At 31.9% G+C, this 21,685-nt stretch overlaps 1 protein-coding gene across 2 annotated transcripts in view; it reads right to left on the reverse strand.

The window, feature by feature from the left end:
• The window catches only part of LOC127698597 (zinc finger FYVE domain-containing protein 26-like), a 78,887-nt gene extending 57,281 nt beyond the window's left edge, over positions 1-21,606 (reverse strand). For both annotated transcript variants that reach the window (XM_052202125.1, XM_052202124.1), the window contains exons 1-7: positions 21,294-21,606; positions 11,798-11,885; positions 8,592-8,684; positions 7,521-8,183; positions 3,966-4,133; positions 3,371-3,459; positions 918-1,093 (exon numbers count right to left, since the gene is read on the reverse strand). In XM_052202125.1, coding sequence (XP_052058085.1) covers positions 918-1,093; positions 3,371-3,459; positions 3,966-4,133; positions 7,521-8,183; positions 8,592-8,684; positions 11,798-11,885; positions 21,294-21,595 — 1,579 coding nt within the window. In that variant the 5' untranslated portion in view covers positions 21,596-21,606. The remainder of the gene's footprint in view (positions 1-917; positions 1,094-3,370; positions 3,460-3,965; positions 4,134-7,520; positions 8,184-8,591; positions 8,685-11,797; positions 11,886-21,293) is intronic.
• Positions 21,607-21,685: the final 79 nt, after the last annotated feature.

Genomic DNA, 21,685 nt, shown 5'->3' on the forward strand with positions numbered 1-21,685 from the left:
ACTGCTTAAAATTTATTTTGGGTGAAGTTTGTGCTCTATGTTAATTAAGCTAAAACGCTCTTCAAAAATTAGCCTACTTTTGCTAAAAATCTGACAAATCTAGCTTATGCCATAACAGTCAAATTGTGTCATAAAAGCTTGCCTAATATTCACATTTTCCAAAATACCTTTATTTTGATGCTTAAAAGCTGTGATTAGTAATGAAATCAATAAATGCTTTATATTTAGTGAATTTACAGGGCCAAATAAGCCCAAAAATTACGTTGTTCTTTAGAGACTTATTCTGAAATAATTTTTTTTATTGTTCACGGTACATTAGTTCATTTTAGGTCCCTCCAATACTCAATGTTCTTTTTGGATTTGTTTATATTTCTTTCCAAATATTTACCTGATACAGGTCTTTGAGTAAAACTCATTTATTTTAGCTCATTAACTGTTGCATGCATATTCAGTAAAGTAACTTTGACTTTTTTCTTTCTTCTTATTTCATCTTATTTTGAACAATTTTAGGTAGAAAATATATCTATACAAAGACAAGAAACTAGGTCAGGCATCTTTTTAAAAATATTCTAAATGTTGATTTTCTCATATAAATAAACAGTATTTGACTACAAGGTATCTAGCATTTCATTTTATATTCAATTCATATCATACATTTTTAACTGAAAGACAAAAATTACACCACTTCAAAGCTGTAGTATTTAATTAATAAATTATCTAAAGACTTTTATTCAATGTATACAATTTTCATACTTCTTGGGAGTTCATTAAAATGATTTCAGCTTTATATAAATCCATGAAATGCAAGAATATTTTGTAAAACAATGTTATTAACTTCTGTACTTTATAAATTCCACAGCTAAATAGTTCAGATACATTTATATGAATCTAATCATTTAAAAAAATTCATATCTTACTATTATCATTTTCTAATGGACTTTTCTGGAGAATGTCTAAAACTTCCTGCTGATTCAGAGATGCAACTCTTGTAGACTGATGAAGTACATACAGGACGGAATGGTTTTCTAGTCCTGTAAACATGTCTGCTGCTCTCTGATGCTGATTTGTTAAAGAAACTTCTGCCACAAGTGGTCTGAATAAGAATAAAACTTATTACATCTCGTTTATTTGAGTGTGTACATTAATGTCAAGTTGGTTTGTTTGTTTGTTAGGTGAACCATGAAATCAATATCACCTGTTTACTTCCCATTAAAAGAGAAACAATCATTATAAGCCAATGAAACCATGTATCAATTAACATTAGGATGCATGTAAACCTATTTTAACCATATTTTTTTCCAATATCTAGGGAAGCTTATTTATGGTTCATCAAACTCATAAGCCAAATTAAATTCCATGTACAAACCACATACTCAAATAGACATATTTACACTTGTATGCAAATTTGTCCCCATTACTTAAAGTTAAACAAGTTCCTGTAAAATTTTGTGTTTAATAATTTAAAACATTTTACGTCATAATTAATAAAATGCTCCGCTGGGTGCAGCTTGATACGACCGCAGAGGTCGAACCCTGAACAGTTGGGGCAAGTATGGACACAACATTCAAGCTTGATACAGCTCTGAATTTGGATTGTGATTAAATATTTGACACAGCATAGATTTCTCACACAGAATGAATGTGGTCTAAGAACTTAAAAAATTTTAATTTACCTATTCAAACCATATCATTATTATTTGCTTTTATATATAAATCAGAAATAACCAATTTAAAATGGAAAATTTTAAAGAAAAAAAAAAGGAAAAAAAAGGAAAAAAAATCCCCCCCAAATTTTTTGAACCCCTTTATGATTCATCACCCCCAAACTCAATCCCAGCCTTCCCTTTGTAGTATGGTACCTTGCAGTACAATTTTAGAGAGATCCATACACTTGAACACAAGTTATTGTCTGGAAACTAGAAAAATGATTGTTTTTTGGCCCCAAATTCCTCAACATTTAGGGCAATTACCCCCAAACTCAAACCCAGCTTTCCCTTTTTGATATGGAACCTTGTAGTACAATTTCATAAAGATCCATACACTTACACACAAGTTTTGTCCTGAAACTAGAAAAATGCTTGTTTTTTGCCCCTAATTCCTAAAATTTTGTGACAATTACCCCCAAAATCAATCCCAGCCTTCCCTTTGTGGTATGGTACCTTGCAGTACAATTTGAGAGATCCATACACTTGAACACAAGTTATTGTCTAGAAACAAGAAAAATGCTTATTTTTGGCCCCTTATTCCTAAACGTTTTGGGCAATAACCCCCAAACTCAATTCCAGCTTTCCCTTTGTGATATGGAACCTTGTAGTACAATTTCAGAAAGATCCATACACTTACACACAAGTTATTGTCTAGAAACTAGAAAAATGCTTGTTTTGTGCCACTTTTTTGGCCCCTAATTATAAAATTTTGAGGCAATTACTCCCAAAATCAATCCCAGCATTCCCTTCGTGATATGGAACCTTGTGGTACAATGTCATGAGATCCATACACTAACACACAAGTTATGTCTGGAAGTTACAAAAATGCTTATTTTTGGCCCCTTTTTGGCCCCTAATTCCTAAACTGTTTGTACCATAACCACCTAAAATCGAATCCCAACCTTCTTTTTGTGGTATTGAACCTTATGGTTAAATTTCATAGAGATCCATTCACTTAAACTAAAGTTAGAGTGCGAAAACCAATGTGTCTTCAGACGACGACGACGCCAACGTCATAGCAAAATACAACCGCAAAAAATTTTTGCGGTCGTATAAAAAGGGATTTTTGCATGATGCCAGATGGTTATTTGGAGACAGATCTCATTCAAAACAAAAATACCCAAAAGTGTAAAAATGTCTATAGTTCAGCTTTAAATAAAAATAAATCATACAAATATATTTTATTGAAATATTTCTGGTATCAGTTGTTATATATGCTTACCGGTACATACATATTAAAATTTAAAGTTTTTTGGTAAATTTTTTTGCAAGTATTTAAATACTTAAGTATGCCTTTAAATTTTTTTCATTCATGAATATATTAACTGAAGTCAACTTATATTTCAGTGTTTTTTGGTATTACCCAGTATATAAAATATTTGTGATTTATATGAATCTGAATGTTTGAACTAGCTGCTAACATTGTTAAAAAGCTATTCATTTAGCACCGCAAAAAAATCTATATTAGAATATGATGTTAATGGATGTTTGACTCCTGAGTTGATCAGACATTTGCTAAATCAATAATCACTGAAAACTTACAGAATTATTTTTTTTAATTAGTCAATTTAAACATACTGCTCTGAATCAAATAGATCCAAAATATCTGCATATATATATAACAGGGTATGAATTATTTTATTGATATAAATAACATAACATACTTTGTTTTATCCAGGCACCATTTTATAAGATCAATCTGATAGGCAAGCTTACTACATCCTGTCTGTAATGCTGGATGAAAGCAGGAGGACTGAAAAAAAAACCAGAATATACTTTACAGAAAAGGCTTTCAGATTGACAGTAAACATATTTTTCTTACATTTATTAGTGTTATTGTAAAACAATCAAGGGCCATAATTTCTGAACAGCAAAATTTAATTTTCAAACATGACCTCTATTTTGTTATCAGTAACAACATAATTGCAAGTTATTGCACAGAAACAACTAGATCCATCTGCCTGTCCATACACCTGCATGCTCATTCACCAGATGTACTACCTCATTTAAGTAACCCTTCTCCTTTTTTTTATTATGTTCACTATTATCCAAAAAGACATCACTATCAAACATTTAAAATACAGGCTATTTTTCTAAAACATAGAAAGATGAACAAACCAAATGATCTTACATTTCAGCTAAATAATGACTTGTAAATCTTAATACTTTCATAAAAATTTAAGTTAAATCATTTTACAATAGACTGGCTCCTATTCCTCAAAAAGAATTTTTATTTTTAGACTTTTAAACTATCATTACCTCTTCACTCCACAATGCATCAAGCAGTTGTTTGGCAGTTTGGCAAGAATGGCAATAAGACCAACCGTGAAGGAGTAAAAGCGGCTTCAGGGGCTGAAATTCTGCTGGATCTAATAACATTCTCAATAATTTAAACTGGCTCGTCTTTATCAAGGATATTGAAGTATCCTGAAATGTATTCAAACAAAAAAAATCAACTGAATTGATCAGAAAGAAGTAGGTTGATTAAAGCCTAATGTAGTCTTGAGTATCAAATTACAATGTATATTAATTTAACCAAAAAAAAGTTATACTCTTAATTTACTTTTATGTATAAGTATTTTAAAAATGTCTAAAAATTAAATATGTCAAGAACAGTTTATCTTTAAAATTGGATAATTAAAAGATTTGATGAAAACATCTTCTTTTAAGGACTAAATGTGCAATATATCCATTGGAAAACACTGGGCACAATTTCTAACCAAACAATTTTGTTATGTTGTATATAAAGGTAGGATACATACTATCAAAATAAATTATTGTGTTGACAAAATGAAGCCATTGTTTCATTAAAAATGTTCAATAAAATGCTTCGCTGGGGCGCAGCTTGATACGACCGCAGAGGTCGAACCCTGAACAGTTGGGGCAAGTAAGGACACAACATTCAAGCTTGATACAGCTCTGAATTTGGATTGTTATTAAATATTTGACACAGCATAGGTTTCTGACACAGAAAGAATGTGGTCTAAGAACTTGAATTTTTTTAATTTACCTATTATGGTCCAATGTCCAAAATCAAAATACATGGTAAGATTCAGCATATCAAAGAACCCCATATATTCAATTTTTGTTAAAATCAAACAAAGTTTAATTTTGGACCCCAACTTGGACAAACTTGAAAACTGGGCCCATAATCAAAAATCTAAACACATGTTTAGATTCAGCATATCAAAGAACCCCAAGAATTCAATTTTTGCTAAAATCAAACTAAGTTTAATTTTGGACCCTTTGGACCTTAATGTAGACCAATTTAAAAAACGGGACTTGAAATTAAAAATCTAAATACACGGTTAGATTTGGAATATCAAAGAACCCCAATAATTCAATTTTTGATGAAATCAAACAAAGTTTAATTTTGGACCCTTTTGACCTCAATATGAACCAATTTGATAGCGGGCCCACGAATAAAAAATCTAAATTCATGGTTATATTCAGCATATCAAAGAACCCCATATATTCAATTTTTGTTGAAATCAAAACAAAGTTTAATTTTGGACCCCAACTTGGACCAACTTGAAAACTGGGCCCATAATCAAAAATCTAAACACATGTTTAGATTAAGCATATCAAAGAACCCCAAGAATTCAATTTTTGTTAAAATCAAACTAAGTTTAATTTTGGACCTTTTGGACCTCAATGAAGACCAATTTAAAAAACGGGACCCAAATTAAAAATCTAAAAACACGGTTAGATTTGGCATATCAAAGAACCCCAATATTTCAATTTTTGATGAAATCAAACAAAGTTTAAAATGGACCCTTTTGACCTCAATATGAACCAATTTGATAGCGGGGCCCACAAATAAAAAATCTAAATACATGGTTAGATTCAGCATATCAAAGAACCTCATATATTCAATTTTTGTTGAAATCAAACAAAGTTTAATTTTGGACCCCAATTTGGACCAACTTGAAAACTGGGCCTATAATCAAAAATCTAAATACATGGTTAGATTCAGCATATCAAAGAACCTCATATATTCAATTTTTGTTGAAATCAAACAAAGTTTAATTTTGGACCCCAATTTGGACCAACTTGAAAACTGGGCCCATAATCAAAAATCTAAACACATGTTTAGATTCAGCATATCAAAGAACCCCAAGAATTCAATTCTTGTTAAAATCAAACTAAGTTTAATTTTGGACCCTTTGGACCTTAATGTAGACAAATTTAAAAAACAGGACCAAAAATTAAAAATCTAAATACACGGTTAGATTTGGAATATCAAAGAACCCCAATACTTCAATTTTAGATGAAATCAAACAAAGTTTTATTTTGGACCCTTTTGACCTCAATATGAACCAATTTGATATCGGGGTCCACAAATAAAAAATCCAAATACATGGTTAGATTCAGCATATCAAAGAACCCCACATATTCAATTTTTGTTGAAATCAAACAAAGTTTAATTTTAGACCCCAATTTGGACCAACTTGAAAACTGGGCCAAAAAATCAAAAATCTAAATACATGTTTAGATTCAGCATATCAAAGAACCTCATATATTCAATTTTTGCTAAAATCAAACAAAGTTTAATTTTGGACCCTTTGGACCTTAATGTAGACCAATTTGAAAACTGGACCCAAAATTAAAAATTTAAATACACTGTTAGATTCGGCATAACAAATAAATAAATGTGATCAAAGATTTTACAAATCTAATGCACCATACTGTGCAATTAAAGATTACTTCTTGAAATTTTTCAATATTTGAAATTTGAAAAAAAAAAAATATTTGAAGAATAATTCTTTTTAATTTCTGAAATCTGAAATAAGAAAAAAATGACCCCCCACAATTTCTTTTTATCCCCCCCCCCTTTTTTCCCCCAAAAAATTCTTTCCCTCAAGATATGGTCATAATCTCAATTCAAATTTCCAATGGAGTTGGCAACCATAATTACTCAATTAAATTTACCATAGTGCTAACTTAATCTATTTTATAATAGAATTAAAAATATACTGTCAAATCTTTCATATGGATTTTTTGGTAAAAAAAAAAGATGCAACATTTGCAGATATTTTTACTGGTCTTCCTTTATAGATATGCATTTCTTTAAACATAATTTAAAAGCAGTGTAAGGGAAGTAACCAAAACATTGTATTTTGATTACCTCCCTTACACCGTTTTAAATTATCTTTATTGTTCATTAACCATTACTTTATACCTAATTTAAAAGCAGCGTAAGGGAGATAATCTCAATGATGTATTTGATTTATCTCCCTTACACTGCTTTAAATTATGTTTTGTACAAAAGTATTTGTCCATTAACCAGGACAACCTTGTTTTCCCCCTTTTTTGCCCCTAATTCCTAAACGGTTTGAGCCATAACCCCCCAAAGCAAATCCTAACCATCCCTTTGTGGTATGGAAACTTATAGTATAATTTCAGAGAGATCCATACACCGTTCCACAGTTATTGTCTGAAAACTAGAAAATGCTTATTTTTGGCCCCTTTTTGGCCCCTAATTCCTTAACTGTTGGTACCATAACCCCCAAAATCAATCCCAACCTTCCTTTTGTGGTATTTAACCTTATGGTCAAATTTCAAAAAAATCCATTCACTTAAACTAAAGTTAGAGTGCGAAAACCAGTATGTATTCGGACGACGACGCCGGACGACGACGACGACGACGACGACGACGACGACGACGACGACGACGACGACGCCAACGTCATACCAATATACGACCACAAAATTTTTTTGCGGTCGTATAAAAATTGATAGTGTCTTTTGTGTTATGAATTTTGATCTGTACATAATCTTTCCATAATTGTAAAATGCATCAAATATGCTTACCACAACTATTTTTAAAAAATGTTGCTGTTTCTTTACACACAATAGGAATAGCAACCTCATCTGGTTTTTCTTTTCTCTCTGGTTTACTACACTTAACAGACATTTTTGTTCTTCAGAAAGTTCATCTCCATGGTAACTAGCAGTTGACAAAAAGTATTTTAGTTCAAGGTCATATTCCACCTTGCAAAACTCCTCCACTAAATAGCTATTTTCTCTACCAATGATAACAGATAAAACTTTACGTCTGTCTATCAGAGGGTCATTTGTCACAGACAATTCATATATTTTAGCAAAGAGCTCTCTAATTGGAAGATAGTTTTGGTACTGCTTACCTTCAGGGTTATATAAAGAGAGAATTTTGTACACTTTATCTTCTTTTTCAATTTTTTCCTGTTGATTTTTCTGCTGAGAATTAGAAATCTTATCCAAAAGAATATTAACTGCTTTAATGTATAAACCCTGAAGATTTTCATTGTTTTTCTTGTACTGTGAATGCTTTGAACATGCATATATAGAATATATGACAGAATGACCTAATGACGGGTTTTCCAAAAGTTTGTCTCTGAGAAAATTTAACAAATCTGTTGTCAGTGATACTGGCTGATCTGTTGATTCATCGTCATAATATGTTTTAGACACAGCTTTCTGGTAAAGATACAAGTCCTGTAAAAACATCAAAGTAAATTTGAATAGATTAAGCATGACAAAGTAAAGAAGTTGAACTATAAATGTGTCTTCTTTATTAGCTGGTTTATATAAGAGGGGTTAATGAGAATATATAGAATCTAACACTGTATCTCATTATGTTCATGGTATATAGAACCTACAAGCTTGGAAGGTGAATAAATTAACATATCATACTTTGCAATCCATACATTATTACTTAATGAACAAACGCTTAGATATAAGCTATGGCAACCACTGATGAAGTTTGGGGCATGCACATTAAAATTGGGTAGGATTAATCTAGTTTTATGATAACTCAAGCTAAATGTTAATTTAGTGTTACTTTTTCCAGAGATATAGCTTGTCATTCATTGAAAAAATATTCATGCTTTATTTTTGTCTTACCCTTATAATTTGTTCTGATGTGTCAACACAGGCCTCCACTAGAAGGATCCGAAATTCACATGCTTTTTCTAGCAGAACATCGTCTTTAGCCTCCTGAAAAAAAAAATCAATTGTTTAGTATAGTAAATGTCAGTATTTTGTTATTTTTTACAATTTTTCAGATATAAAATGTTTACCCTTATTAAGAAAAATCATTCAAAAGATAAAATAATTCTATGTACCCGGTAGTTAAAAAATACTTTCACAGTCTAAAAATTACATACAAGTCTGTTGTTTTTCTTTCATTGGTTTACACAAATCCTCACAAATGAATTTGTACCACATCTTATAGTATAACAGTTTGTGCATTTGTATGAATCTTTCAAAATAATCTTCATTCATATTATTATTGTACATTTTTTTCTGCCTTTCGATTTAATTAAAAGTCCCAATAGACATTTGAATATTTCTGACAGAAAAAGAAAAAGAAGCAAAGAATTTAAACAATTTCTTTAGATCCTTTACAGAATTGAAAGACACATATATTGTGTTTAGCATTGTATCAGTACGTATATAACTGCATACAACCTAAAGCTTTGTAGATGTAAACCTTAGATTTTCCTGTTGAAAATCCCTGTTTACCTTCTGTGTGTCCCATTATCATCATAGGTGATTTTCAAATGTGGTATGCAAAAGCAGCTTAGCAAAAAAATATGTTATATTTTTTGGGAACTATAAAAATCTAAAATTTTGACACAAGAAATAGCATTTGCATACAGATTTTGTCTATATTTGTGCAAAAGAAAAACCCAACAAAAACAAACCTTCTGTTCGGATATTGAGAAATAATAAACTGTTAACACAGAGATATGTCTCACCTATTTGTTATTTTGATACTGCAAATGTTGAAATTAAATGCCAATGCTAATACAACTGCAAACCAAATACCATTGACTTTTCATAAGTCATTCCCTTTAAACAAAACTAAACACAAACATTAACTTGTAAACTATGTAAAAGTTTCAAAGTCAATGAACCATAATTATTGGGTGGGGTTATATAATCTCCATGGAAATGAAACTTTTTGGATACCGAATATCATTGACTTGACATTAGTGGTTCATCTTAAACTGACCTAATCACAAACTTAGTAAACTAAGCAAAAGTTTCAAAGTCAATAGACCATGAATGAGAAGGCGGGGCCAAATAATCTCCATGGAAATGAGATGTGCTAATGCTTATACAACTGCATACCAATTATCATTGACCTACCACTAACAATTCCCCTTAAACTGACCTAATCACAAACTAATACATGAAAACTAAGCAAAAGTTTCAAAGTCAATAGACCATGAATGAGGAGGCGGGGCCAAATAATCTCCATGGAAATGAGATGTGCTAATGCTTATACAACTGCATACCAATTATCATTGACCTACCACTAACGATTCCCCTTAAACTGACCTAATCACAAACTAATACATGAAAACTAAGCAAAAGTTTCAAAGTCAATAGACCATGAATGAGGAGGCGGGGCCAAATAATCTCCATGGTAATGAGATATGCCAATGCTAATACAACTGCATACCAAATATCATCGACCTACCACAAGTGGTTCACCATGAACTAGACCTAATCACAAACTAATACATTGTTGATGCCGCCGCCGACGCTGGAAACAGCATACCTATGTCTTGCTGTTTGACTCCGTCAAGGCGAGACAAAAACCATGTCAGAAATCGCTGCAATAAATTTTGAACTAATGAAATTAATTTTTCAGGCATTTAGGATTTGATGAAAATGAAATTGCTTGTTCCTGTTGGTGTTTGGCACAGAAAAAAAGAAACCATTTTAATGATTGTGGGATGCACAGAGGCTCAACAATGTGTTGCGTCCTTTATTTTAACACAGTTTATTTAACAAGAGTGCACACACTGAAATATCTGGCCTGCTTTACTTACAATTGATTTTATGCTGATAGTCCTAAATATAAAGTTTTACTACAAGTATCACATAAACTTATCTTGATCATAGAAAATGAGGTCACAGTCAGATAAACTAAGCCAGAAATACATGTTCATCTTAAAATTATTCCATACACCAAATATAGTTGACCTATTGCTTATACTATACAATAAACAGACCAAACCATGAAAACTTTATATTGAACAAAGAACCATGAAAATGAGGTCAAGGTCAGATGAACTCTGCCAGACAGACATGTACACCTTACAATCATTCTATGCTTTAAATATAGTTGATCCATTGCATTTAGTATCTAAGAAACAACCTTAACATTGATCAATGAACCATGAAAAAGAGGTCAAGGTCTGATGAACCCTGCCAGACAGACAAGTACACCTTACAATCATAACATGCTTTTAATTAAGTTGACCTATTACATATAGTATCTAAGAAACAAACTTAACCAGGAAAACTTAACATTGACCAATGAACCATGAAAATGAGGTCAAGGTCAGATGACAACTGCCAGACGGACGTATACACCTTGCAATCATTCCCATATACCAATGAACCGTAAAAATGAGGTCAAGGTCAAATAAAACCTGCCAGACTGACATATTTTCATACACCAAATATAGTTGACCTATTGCATACAGTATTAGAAAAACAGACCAAAACACAAAAACTTAACTTTTACCACTGAACCATGAAAATGAGTTCAAGGTCAGATGACACCTGCCAGTTGGACATGTACACCTTACAATCATTCCATACACCAAATATAGTAGACCTATTGCATATAGTATCTGAGATATGGACTTGACCACGAAAACAAAACTTTGTTCACTGATCCATGAAATGAGGTCGAGGTCAAGCAAAAACTGTCTGATAGGCATGAGGACCTTGCAAGGTATGCACATACCAAATATAGTTATCCTATTACTCATAATAAGAGAGAAATTAAGAATACTAAAAATCTTAACTTTTTTTTCAAGTAGTCACTGAACCATGAAAATATGGTCAAGGACAATGGACATATGACAGAAGGAACCTTCATAACATAAGGCATCTATATACAAAGTATGAAGGATCCAAGTCTTCTACCTTCTGAAATATTAAGTTTTTAAGAAGTTTGTTAACGTCGCTGGATCACTATCCCTATGTCTTGCTTTATGTGACAGAAGTCGCAGGCTCGACAAAAATATGCACTATTTTCTCAACAAGTCATGGTCAAATTTTATTTATGGTTAAAGTATAAATACCTTTTCTTTGTCTTCCAATAACAGTTTATATTCCTGAAGACACAACCAGGACAATTGATGACTAGATCCAATATCATGATGTGCAATGCTGGAAAGAAAGAAAATTGACATTTTACAAATGGCAGCATACTTTTTTCATATTTACATTTCCAAGATTTTAATTGTACGGTAACTGATAGAAAATTATAGATTTTTAAATATTGGATGGATGGATGATCTTGAGCCAAGAATATCATGAAATACTAAGAAATACCCATATATCAATGGAACAGCGCTATTATGGTTTTTCTTATCTTGACAGTTGTTGAAAGGAATTCAATGCCCAATGATCATCAGGGCATACACATACACTACAGCAAGATCAAGAACTCCATTAGAGTTGTATTTAGCAGTACCATATGCATGGCAATCCTTAATTCAGTAAATGAAAATACCTGTTAATAAACTTTACATTCATTGTTTCTTGCATTTAAAATCAACATTATTGATAATAAGGACACAAGATGAGCATGTACATGATGTACTATGGTAATTAGTGGATTTGAACAGGCAGAGATCCAGTCAAAAGTGTGTGATCTTTTTATATTGTATTTAAGTTGAGTTAAGAATTGCTGGTCTATAAAAACATGACACCAGAGATATCAATAATCAAACTAGGTTTGTGACTTTCCCTTATCATTAAATCATCGAATTAATAACCTTTTTTGGAAACAAATCATTGTTAAACTTTGATCATCAGTATTTGTTTACCAGTAGAACATGTTTTCTGAATAAATTTCTCTCTTCTGGTAGTTATGAAAAATACATACGGGTTGTTTTTAAAAATTGTGTACATGCTAAGCAATTCATAATTATGAAGTATATCAGGAATTTGATAACATGTGTAATGTAGGTCATATCTCTTTAACTGACTGGTGTCTATGACAACAGATCTGAGGACCGTTACCTTTACTTCCTCCTTTTCCAGGGTCTGAATTTACTCTAATGCTTACATTCCCAGGGTCATTCAATCTAGTTCTGATTGTATATGGTTAAAATGATGTCAAAGATTTTTAAAATTAGATTTATATCCACTGAGGAGTGAGGTGTTGTTGGTTAATGTGGTCTGCTGTACTGTCCAGAATTTCAGGAGATTCCTATATGTATTAAGGTTTTATTCCAACCTCTAGGGAATCTAATGAGCTGAGAACCAAACAATATTAAAATGTTAGACAACTAACAGGAAATGTTCCTAATGACAATGTGGTCTGTTGCACTGTCCAGTATTTCAGGAGATTCCTACATGTATTATGCCAAATTCTCAGGAATCTAATGAGCTGATAACCAAACAATAAATGTTAGACAACTAACAGGAAATGTTCCTAATGACCATGTGGTCTGTTGTACTGTCCAGTATTTCAGGAGATTCCTACATGTATTTAGGTATTATGCCAACCTCTAGGGAATCTAATGAGCTGAGAACCAAACAATATTAAAATGTTAGACAACTAACAGGAAATGTTCCTAATGACAATGTGGTCTGTTGTGCTGTCCAGTATTTCAGGAGATTCCTACATGTATTTAGGTATTATGCCAACCTCTAGTAAATCTAATGAGCTGATAACCAAATGATACATGTTAGACAACTAACAGGAAATGTTCCTAATGACAATGTGGTCTGTTGCACTGTCCAGAATTTAAGGAGATTCCTATTTAGGCATTATGCCAAACTCTAGGGAATCTAATGAGCTGATAACCAAACGATACATGTTAGACAACTAACAGGAAATGTTCCTAATGACAATGTGGTCTGTTGTACTGTCCAGTATTTCAGGAGATTCCTACATGTATTTAGGTATTATTCCAACCTCTAGGGAATCTAATGAGCTAATAACCAAACAATAAATAATAAGAGAACTAACGGGAAATATTCCAAATGATATAATTATACTTCATGTCAAAATGCCAGATTTTGATTGGTTAATACAAGGGAGACATTTTACTCTATCACATGGCAAATACTCTATTACCCTTCACAGAGACGCTTGCTCAAGTTTGTGCTTTAATAAATACGGATGATTGTTATGTACAAGACGACATAGTTTATTACTTTGAATTTGAAAATTAATTGACAGTAATAACAGAACATTCAGTATAATAAATTAAATAACACATATGGTACCCGAGAGGGTGATAGAGCAGATTGTTACCCCTCGAAAAGACATTGTCAACCTTGGCTTCGCCTCAGTTGACAATGTTTTCTCGGGGTAACAATCTGTCTATCACCCTCTCAGCTATGTGTTATTTATTTAATGTGGTCTGTTGCACTGTCCAGTATTTCAGGAGATTCCTATATGTATTTAGGTATTATGCCAACCTCTAGGGAATCTAATGAGCTGAAAACCAAACGATATTAAAATGTTAGACAACTAACAGGAAATGTTCCTAATGACAATGTGATCTGTTGCACTGTCCAGAATTTAAGGAGATTCCTATCTAGGTATTATGCCAACCTCTAGGGAATCTAATGAGCTGAAAACCATACGATATTAAAATGTTAGACAACTATCAGGAAATATTCCTAATGACAATGTGATCTGTTGCACTGTCCAGAATTTAAGGAGATTCCTATCTAGGTATTATGCCAACCTCTAGGGAATCTAATGAGCTGATAACCAAACAATAAATAATAGAGAACTAACGGGAAATGTTCCAAATGATAATGTGATCTGTTGTACTGTCCAGTATTTCAGGAAATTCCTATATGTATCTAGGTATTATTCCAACCTCTAGGGAATCTAATGAGCTGATAACCAAACGAAACATGTTAGACAACTAACAGGAAATGTTCCAAATGACAATGTGGTCTGTTGTACTGTTCAGTATCTAAGGAGATTCCTATTAAGGTATTATGCCAACCTCTAGGGAATCTAATGAACTGAAAACCAAACGATACATGTTAGACAACTAACAGGAAATTCCCAATGACAATGTGGTCTGTTGTACTGTCCAGTATCTGAGGAGATTCCTATTAAGGTATTAAGCCAACCTCTAGGGAATCGAATGAGCTGATAACCAAACGATACATGTTAGACAACTAACAGGATATGTTCCTAATGACAAATCTTTAGACACTGGATGAACCCTTTCTAGAAATAAAATAATTGTGTAACATTGCTAACTACCAGTAAACGGCTCCATGTCTCCTCTTCTCTAAACTTTTGTTGCGTTTGAAAAAATAAAAAGACATATATAATACCAAAGATTGGCAACTCATTGTTACTGCTATTGTGAAGCTGTAAACATCAGGCTTGTGATGGGGACTTCACAATACTCTCAATGACTGTTATACTCAGCAAGAGCTGTAAACATCAGGCTTGTGATGGGGACTTCACAATACTGTCAATGACTGTTATACTCAGCAAGAGCTGTAAACATCAGGCTTGTGATGGGGACTTCACAATACTCTCAATGACTGTTATACTCAGCAAGAGCTGTAAACATCAGGCTTGTGATGGGGACTTCACAATACTGTCAATGACTGTTATACTCAGCAAGAGCTGTAAACATCAGGCTTGTGATGGGGACTTCACAATACTGTCAATGACTGTTATACTCAGCAAGAGCTGTAAACATCAGGCTTGTGATGGGGACTTCACAATACTGCCAATGACTGTTATACTCAGCAAGAGCTGTAAACATCAGGCTTGTGATGGGGACTTCACAATACTGTCAATGACTGTTATACTCAGCAAGAGCTGTAAACATCAGGCTTGTGATGGGGACTTCACAATACTGTCAATGACTGTTATACTCAGCAAGAACTTTTATGGTTAACAATGGATATATTTTGTATAGAAAACAACCACAAGTTCAAATAATAAATAAATATCACCTAGATGATTTTTTTTAATATTTTTACATTTTTTTTTATCTTAATATTCATCTTGTGCATGTAATCTCATTTTTCAATGAAATGATTTTATATATTATAAATTTGTTTGCAAAAATTAAGAACAAGTAACAAATATAATGTTAAGTCTCTGATTTAATCATTTCCTTGTAGATTAATTTGGTTTTTAAATAAAATATTTTGATAAATGATTGAAAAATATAAAAAAAAAAGTTCTGCCTAAAATTAGAATGTTTAACTGTTTTATTGTTGGTTTACATTTCTTCAATTTGGGTTGTTGATGTTAAAAAAAATTGGATTTGACTATTGAGATAAGAACAACTACAACTAAGAAGCATTAATTATAAAAAAAAAATAAAAGTTAACTTCGTAAAAGCATGCAATATCCTTGTTGACATTTAATCATTATAAAACCAACCACTTGTAATATACATATTTAATCATTTGGTCTTCAAATCAAAAAGATCAAGTTCTTGCAATATAGGTACTTTATCATGGAACCTCAAATCAGCATATCAGTAAATGCTATATTGACATAAATTGTCATAAATAACAGGTGACATATTTAGTATATACATCTATGTAAATAATAACCTTAGAAAGATTTTAGCCCTTTTCAACAATTACAGGCAAATAGTACAAGATGTTCAGATAAATTGTGAAAGTTGTATCAGAAACCCTACTGTTTAATTTGATCTTTAATAATCTATACATGGAATGCTGTGAGCAATGTTAAAAGTGTGATATTGGCAATATTTTCTACTTAACATCTCTTGTTTAAGCACGTGTATATATTTTTATTGTATAAACAAATTTAGACCAATGTATCAAGGGACTTATAACTAAGAATATTTTTTATTTTATTGCCCCTTATAATTAACCTGTAAATGGCTGTTTTTCGGGGGGTCTGTTCAAACTTTGGTCTACTATCTTTCTAACTCCTTTTAGGATTGCCTTTGGATACTGATAAAAATAATGACATTGAAGAGGAATGATTGTAGGGTGACATAGGGTTATTTTCAATAATTTAATTTGTGCAATTTTGTGTCGAGAGAAAACAATCAACCTTAGTTGTTATTCTGGTGTCCAAAGTTGGAGAACTTTTCCTTTTTAGAAAATCATTGAAATATTCTAATTCGAGAAGGTTCAGAAATTTCACATCTTCTTTTTTAACAGATAATGAATCATTAATCATCTTTATATGGTTGGAAAGAGGTGCTTCATAGGGTGGCATGGACATTTTTTTTTTATTAAATTCTAATTATATAATTTCCAGAAAAAAACTTTGAAAAAATGTATTTTTTTTAAATATCAAATATTGATTTTTATCAAAATCTGGCTTCATTCTTTATTTAAAACATGCATTTCTTGTATATAAATATTCAAATAACATATACTGTTTAAAAGACAACAAAATGGGAAAAACACATGTAAGGCCACATCAAATTAATTTCTTGTTCTTCAGACTCCTTCTGTCAACAACAAAAAAAAAAAAAACGAGTGTGTGTAATAAAAAAAATTTTCTCCAAAATTTAATTTTTCATAGGCAAAAGAATTTTCTTCTAGCAAATGTCAATATTTACAAACAAATCTGAAGAAACAATTCAACAGAAAGAATCATATTCAAGCAAGCGAATTTTTTTTAATAATTAAAATTAAATTATTAAGGTGGTACCAAACACCTTGTCTAAAATTAATTTAGCTCGTTTAATTTTCAGAAAATTTTGACAAAATATTTACTTTGACCCTTTGACAAAAATATAAAAATTTCAAAAAACTTGAACCACACACTTTATCGGAAAAATTTCATTGGATATATAGCAGTTTGACAAACACTAATTTTGATCATTGAGAAGCTTAATATTGCCTTAACAATAGAATGTGATTAAAATGTTCAGCTGATTTTTACAGAGTTATCTCCCTGTAGTGTTATGTACCACCTTAAGGAAGATTTTTTCAAGTGAGCAAAAACATTTGCAAATTATTTGTGTTTTACATTTTTTGTAGATTATTCTACTTTGCTTCTAGATTCATTTTCTGACAAATTACCTTAACATCAATATAAAGTCTTCCTTTAAATCTTTGCATCAGATTTCCATGCAGTACATTATTTACATTAAAAAACAGTGACAAGTATGTCATTAAATTGAGAATGGAAACAGGGAATGTGTCAAAGAGACAACAACTTGACCAAAGAGCAGAAAAACAGCTCAAGGCCACCAATGGGTCTTCAACACAGTGAGAAAATCCTGCATGTAAGTGCTTGTGCTTATACAGTATTAGTAGCAAAGCTTGTTATTTTACATGTGTATGTACAACTTGACTTCCAGTCATTTTATAATGCAGACTGCAGAGTTGAACACCTTTGATATATGAATGGAATGGAACAATTATGAACGGTCAACTATACAGACATCTTTTAATGCTGCCCCACAGATGGTCATCTGGTGAAACAAGCATAAATTATGACAATTCTTCATCCTTTTTCTGGAACTGGAAGACCCAGGAATGTTGATAGATGTATCTTACATATAAAGTGCACCCAAATGAATACATAATTTACAGAAGTGCTTAGGTCTGAGTGAATCTGATTTGGGTATGGCAGTCTATCAAAGGTAATTTAAACCAAAAATCTGGATTTTTTTTTATTTTCCCGATTTTTGGCTTAATCTGGTCCTGCAACCAACAGTAGTCATTCCCTAAGAACATTTTAATGATAAACAATACCAGTAGTTATATGCCCACTGGTTTACAATATTTTTGGAAGTTTTTTTACACCCCTGTATTGCATGTGCCAGACAAGAAAGGGAATCCTACCCCTCCAGAAAAACAAGTTTAGTGGTTGTTGTTTGTTGCTGTTGATCATATGTATTGTTTGTTTATTGTTTTGTACAGTTTTTGTACTGTTCTGTTGCACCACTGTCCCAGGATTAGGGGGAGGGTTGGGCATCCGCTAACATGTTTAACCCCGCCACATTCTGAATGTGCCTGTCCCAAGTCAGGAGCCTGTAATTCAGTGGTTTTCGCTTGTTTCTGTGTATCATATTTGTTTTCTGTTCATTATTTTGTACATAAATTATGCTGTTAGTTTTCACGTTTCAATTGTTTTACATTTGTCATTTCGGGGCCTTTTATAGCTGACTATGGGGTATGGGTTTTGCTCATTGTTGAAGGCTGTACAGTGACCTATAGTTGTTAATTTCTGTGTCATTTGGTTTCTTGTGGAGAGTTGTCTCATTGGCAATTAAACCACATCTTCTTATTTTTATATTAAACCAATTTCAATTTTCAAAGTCTGTATTTGGGCTTAAATTGCACCATCAACCTGAAAACATGTCAATAAATAACCTTAGGTTAAGGGGGCATGCATAAATTTCAAAATACATGTCACTGAGTTGACCTGTAAAAGTACTGAGATCAATTGGGGCCAAAAATCAGAATTTTGGGTAGAGGCTGTAATGTTACAGCCCCACACAGTAAGGGTTAATTACAAATCAATAAAGCTCAAGGGCTCTTTACACAAAAAAACTTAAACTGAATGTTCATGACTGAAAAGTAAATTTTTTGGTGAAATTATTTGCTGATTTAAAAGTAAAATAGACCCACTTGCATTCTTTTATTCATACAAATTATATTTTTATCTTTATCCATAATAATTCATCTTTGAGAAATAATTTGCACAATAATTTTATGTAGTGTTGATCGAAAGTTGCAAACAAATAAGTAGCTTTGGGGCATTGAAAAATCAATTCACTGTTTATTACTACTAGAAGTTTCCAGTCCCTTCATGTACATGATGTATTAGTCCCAAAAAACAAAGTCGTTTATGTAAATGACCAAAGAGAGATAAACAGATATGTTGTCTTCAACGGCAAATAAAAAATAATCAAATTTATTAAAAAATGTTTGAAAAAGCAACCTTTATAAAGGTTTATAAAGTTATAATAATAACTCCCTTTGAAATTCAAGTCAATAAATATCATTTAAGGGCAAAAAAAGTATAATACAACCAATTAAAAAATTTGGACTTACAAACCCCCAAAAAAAGGAAACAGACCATTGGTGCAGAATGGATAAGGGGACGACCATTTGATATTCTGGGGGGGCCAGGAGGATTTGTTTTGGATCAGTTATTTATTTTTGTAAACTAAGAGGACAGATTATCTATTTTCTGCACTATTGAAGCAAGATTTTTCATTTTCATTAAATCAAGGGACTGATTATTCATTTTCACAACTATATTTATAATATTCGAAAACATACAATTTTTAAATTATTTGTTTATATTTTAAATAATTCATGTATAGTCAAGTCATTATGTACCATTTAATCAGAATTAATTATTATCCTCTGCAGAAATGAATCTTCTATATTCCCCATTGCATATACATGTATTACATACATACACAGTATTAAAGTTTGGTTGTAACTAAGGCTCTTTTAAAAGTATTGGCAAAAAAAAATTTTTTTGAAGGGTTTTTGAACCGCTGAAGGCCCAAGAAGCTATAGAACAAATGATGCAAATCATGCCTTCTGGGTGTTCCCCAGACCCTTTCTTAAACTGAAAATGCAAGTTCTGTTTTAATAATTTTATGACAATATTTTGGTCTCAAAACAAAATCACGTTATAGATTCAGTGTAAGACTTAAGTTTCTAGGAACAACATCAAAAGACAAATATGCATGATATTAAAAGCAAAAATGTTATTCACATAGTTTTTTTAAACTCATGATCAAGTTAATAATAAAATTACTAAATTACAAAATGAATGCAACACTAACAGAATACAGAAGGGCAATCAATGAACAAAAGACAAATAAATAAGAAACATTGAACCCCGAAAAAATCAGGGGCTACGTCTGAAGGAGAACAGAACTTGCTTCTTGCAAGGCACTCACGGTGAACACAATTTGATATGGAGACAAGCGTTTGGTTTTGAAATTTCCTACATGAGGCATTTGTCTCAATGTAGTTTAATATACGGCCCTGATTTAATAAAAGTGAGGTAAGAGTTCCTGAGACAATTAACCTCAAGTTAAATGAAACCAATTTTCTGACATTTCAAGTATATTTAAATAATATTTATACTTTTATTATTAAAAGATATGGGAAGTGTTTCCCGATTTTTTTTTGGAAAAAAGATGAATTTATGAAGAATCTGGTACCATCTCATACTTTCGATTAGACCTGCTGAGTTATTTATTTTCAATACATTGCAAGTCAGGTAATTTATTTTCAAACTACCACAGAACAAACCATTTATTTTTGTGATTATCAAGGCTGAGTTATTTATTTTCAAAATCCTCCTGGCCCCCCCCCCCCAGAATATCAAATGGTCGTTCCCTAAAGGGCAAACATGCCACTTTGAAGAACCAGCCTGTCCCATTCCCCTTTCATATATGACTTTAACATTCATGCATTTTGCCTTACATTCCCACACTTCTTATGTTATCACGTCACATAGAGAGGCAGATTCGATTATTTGATGATGTCATTTCAGCCAACTGACAAGGTTAAGTGGTGTGACTCATAGAAATAAAAAAGACTTCAAAATTGGTCTGGAGTTTTCCATGTTTCATTGTAAACTAATGTCATGATAATTACCTACGACTAAATGGATAATTTATTATATCAATTAATATGTTCCTGATGTCTGCTTTCAACCAAGCTTTCTGATCATTTAATCTTGCTATACATGAACGTGCCAATTCCCACTGACCAAGGAAAAGATTGTTGCAAAAAAACTTGAAAAGAAGTTTGATTGAATGTTCTGTTTCTTTTCCAACAGGAAAATGAAACTGAAGAGGATCTGCCATTGCTTCTACATTATTTCTATGTTGGTTTCCTGGTTCCTGGTCTAATAAGTGATTATGGGTGTTTACATCTGATAGTTTGTTTTTCTGCATGTTCGTCTACCATTTTGAGAGTCACATGAATACTTAACCTTTAACCCTATATTTATATCTAACGAATGAAATTCGAGAACAGAAATTCTT

This window comes from Mytilus californianus, unplaced genomic scaffold, assembly GCF_021869535.1.
Source record: "Mytilus californianus isolate M0D057914Y unplaced genomic scaffold, xbMytCali1.0.p SCAF_4, whole genome shotgun sequence".
NCBI classification, from domain to species: Eukaryota; Metazoa; Mollusca; class Bivalvia; order Mytilida; family Mytilidae; genus Mytilus; species Mytilus californianus.